Source organism: Ailuropoda melanoleuca, unplaced genomic scaffold (assembly GCF_002007445.2).
Source record: "Ailuropoda melanoleuca isolate Jingjing unplaced genomic scaffold, ASM200744v2 unplaced-scaffold9116, whole genome shotgun sequence".
Lineage (NCBI taxonomy): Eukaryota > Metazoa > Chordata > Mammalia > Carnivora > Ursidae > Ailuropoda > Ailuropoda melanoleuca.
Window position 1 is genome coordinate 783 of NW_023254566.1, and position 3197 is coordinate 3979.

Here is a 3197-nt window from a genome sequence, read left to right on the forward strand (position 1 = left end):
GCACTGCATGGTATAAGACTGGAAAGCTCAGCCAAGGGCAGGATCGCAGGAATTCTCTGAACATCCCAGAGCTTCATGTCTCCTTTTCTTATCAGTCAGCTGCCCAATCTCTACCAAGTTGCCTGATTCCATATTTAAAATTTTTCTCAAAATCATTCCCTTTCCAAACCCACTATTGTTCTCAGAACAATGAATTCTGGAGACCTGAGTTCCAGTTCCAGCTGAGGTACTGATTCACTAGGTAATCTAAAAAGAATTCCACCACCTACATTTTACCCAAAATTTCCTGTTACTTTTTCTCTCTAACATAACTGACTTTGATCTGGCTTTAAGAGTTAGGTCTTTACATCAGTAGCTCTCAATCCTGTGTACCTGGGTTATCTTTGAAATTCTTAAACACACATTGGGCAACAATGGCTGGGGCCACAAGAATATGTATGATGAGGACTGAAAATCCTTGCTATAAATATTCGGAGGCCTCAAAGTAAAATGCTTACTGTGATGGTCTGATGTTCAATTCTTAATTTTTCTACTCCAACGCCATAAAGTTCACGCAGAATACACATAATTCTTGTCTTTTTTCCAGCACCTGATGGTCCATACACTAAGAGATGAGGAAAATCACCACACTGCACCTGGAAAAAAAAGAGGCATTTTCCCTGGTCAAACAGCTACTCTAGGTAGAATTAAACTACTTTTCAGGTATCAAATAGTTTGTGTCTCCACCTCTGAGGTGGAGATATTTAAAAATATATATATGTATAAGTGTATATATACAAAGACTTTTTAAAATTAACTGAAATGTTGATTATTCCTCTGGCATTAATTTTATATAATTATATACCAGCATAGTACATGCAGGATACAACACCATGTTCTAGAAAGCAAACACTTCCAAACCAAGTCTGTTAAAATCTCTTAGAGAACTTTTTAAAATAAAAGACTGGATTAATTACTGGACTCCATCCATGAGATTATGATTCAATAACTCTGAGACCGATGCCTGTCTTAGTTTGGGCTTTCTATAGTCCCTCTGATAAGAATTGAGTGTATTTGGTTTATTTGAGGTAAAGGAAAATTTTGTAGGGGAATAGGGAAGCAAAGCAAGGTCAGAAAGGCAGCCAATGAGTGTATCATCTGCTTAAATACCACTCTGGGCATCTGGGGTTAATTCTGCTGGAGATACTCTTGAAGTCAGTGTGAAAAAAACACCACAGTGTTAACCCATCCTAGAGGTGGGGAAGCTGGAGTATGATATGCTATCTCTCATCAGTCCCTTGATGAAGGGAGGGAATTAATTCTCAGGTATTTCAAATCTGCTTAGGGATGTCAGCAAAAGAAAGTCTTCGGGAAGCGCAGATCCAGGAAGCTGGAAGTCAGTCTGTGTGCACTTGCAAGTTAAGAGCAATAGAATGGAGTAGGGCACTGACAGTACTGCAAAAGACTACAAGACTGTGTGCATTTAAAAAGGTTCCCAGGTGACTTTGATATCAGTCAGGTTTGGAAACGAGTGCTATGAAGGGTATAAAAATGATGAAAACACAAACTATAACTTCAACAGTATAAAATCTTGTGGAGCGAAAGCTTTTACATAAGCATTACAGAAAAAAATGAAATAAGTACCTTAACAGAAGTGATGATTGCAATAAATTTTAATACTTTGTAAAATGATCTATCTCTGGCACTGAAAAAAAAAGTTTCAAGGAAAGGAAATATTCACCCCAAACAGTGCATGGAAAATAGCAGGTGCTTCACAAATACTTGTTGCCTCTGCTCTATAAACTCAATCTAGCCAAAAGAAAGAGTATGCTTTAAAGATTTCAGTTTCATTAAACAGCAGATTCAAGAGTAAAATGGGTGAATATTTCTTAAAAAGCAAATCTATTACACAAAAGACCAGTATATTAAATTTTGTCCAAAATATTTACTCCAAATTTTGTACAACAAAAAGATGGCCATAGAATATAAAATGTATCCTATGGCTAAGAAAATCAAAGTGAAAGGTATTTTGAGAAAAGACAATTTGTCTAAACATGAAGTATACTGCTGTAATAGATTTATTTTAGATTAGTATAGCTGGAATACCATTAAAAAAGAAAAAAGCCCTCAATCTCACATTATCAATTCTTCTAATGATTTTCATATAACGATGGAGTTTTTTTATTATTATTTCTCATTAAAAAAAAAAAAACTTAGCAGATAGTACCTGTAACTCTGAAAGAAGGTGGGTATTGAAGAAACTGAGAGCTGAGCAAAACACTTTCATTAGCATATGGTGCTATTAAATTCTTAAAAGGACTGGATAAATAGCTTCCACAGACCCTAGATTTTTCTCAAGACCCTTCTTCCCTCTACATTTCCTGAAAGATTCAGTTTGCTTTTCAGAAAACATTGCCATTACACTTTTAACAACTACAACACGAAAATACACATCAGATTGAAGAAAAAAATAAATCTTCCATAAGAAATTAAAATCAGGGACGACCTAATACAACCTATTTTAGAATTAGAAATGACCTCCAAAATTAGTAAATACCTTCCTTTTTGTAAGTAAGAGCAATGACACCAAGAAATTTTAAGTAAACCTGTTAAAAAATAAAGTCAGATGATGTCACTTCTCTACTACTCAAAGCCTTCCAATGGCTCCCTATCTCACCCTGCAAGGATTTACTGAATCTGCACCTCCCCGTCCCTCTGCACACCCCCGCCCCATTTTCTACCACTCTTCCCCAGGCCTACTATTATCCAGCTACAGGGGCGTTCCTGAGGTTCCCAGAACAGGCCAGGCACACTCCTGCCTCAAGAAACTTGCACTTGCTGTTCTCTTTACCTGTTCCACTCTTCCCTCATATTTCTCTATTGAAGGCTTTCTCACTTAGGGTCTGAGCTCAGAGGACAGTTCTCAGGGAGGCCTCACATGTTTACTAACACTACCCCCGCCCCCGCACACTCTTTCCCCCTTCCCTGTTTATTTTTCACCACAGCACTCACCACCTTCCGAAGAGGGCTGGCGATACACCAGTCCCTAGGGCCGCGAAACTCCGGAGCTGGGGGCCCACACCTCTCCCCCTCTCCCCGCCCTGTCCCGTCGACTCACCAGGTTGCGCAGCTGGGCCGCCTGCTCCTTGTGATAGTCCAGCCGTCCCAAGGAGCAGGGCCGGTATTTGTCCACCCAGAGGCTCATGCCAGCTCGAATT

The 3197-nt window shown here is 39.1% G+C and overlaps 1 protein-coding gene across 1 annotated transcript; it reads right to left on the reverse strand.

Annotated features, from left to right (window-relative positions):
* Positions 1 to 464: 464 nt before the first annotated feature.
* On the reverse strand, positions 465 to 3191 carry LOC117800922 (replication factor C subunit 3-like). The gene is made up of 2 exons (XM_034653477.1): positions 3098 to 3191; positions 465 to 635 (listed from the first exon to the last, which is right to left on the reverse strand). Exons 1-2 carry the CDS (start codon positions 3182 to 3184, stop codon positions 480 to 482), a joined length of 243 nt encoding a protein of 80 aa, XP_034509368.1. The 5' UTR covers positions 3185 to 3191; the 3' UTR covers positions 465 to 479.
* Positions 3192 to 3197: the final 6 nt, after the last annotated feature.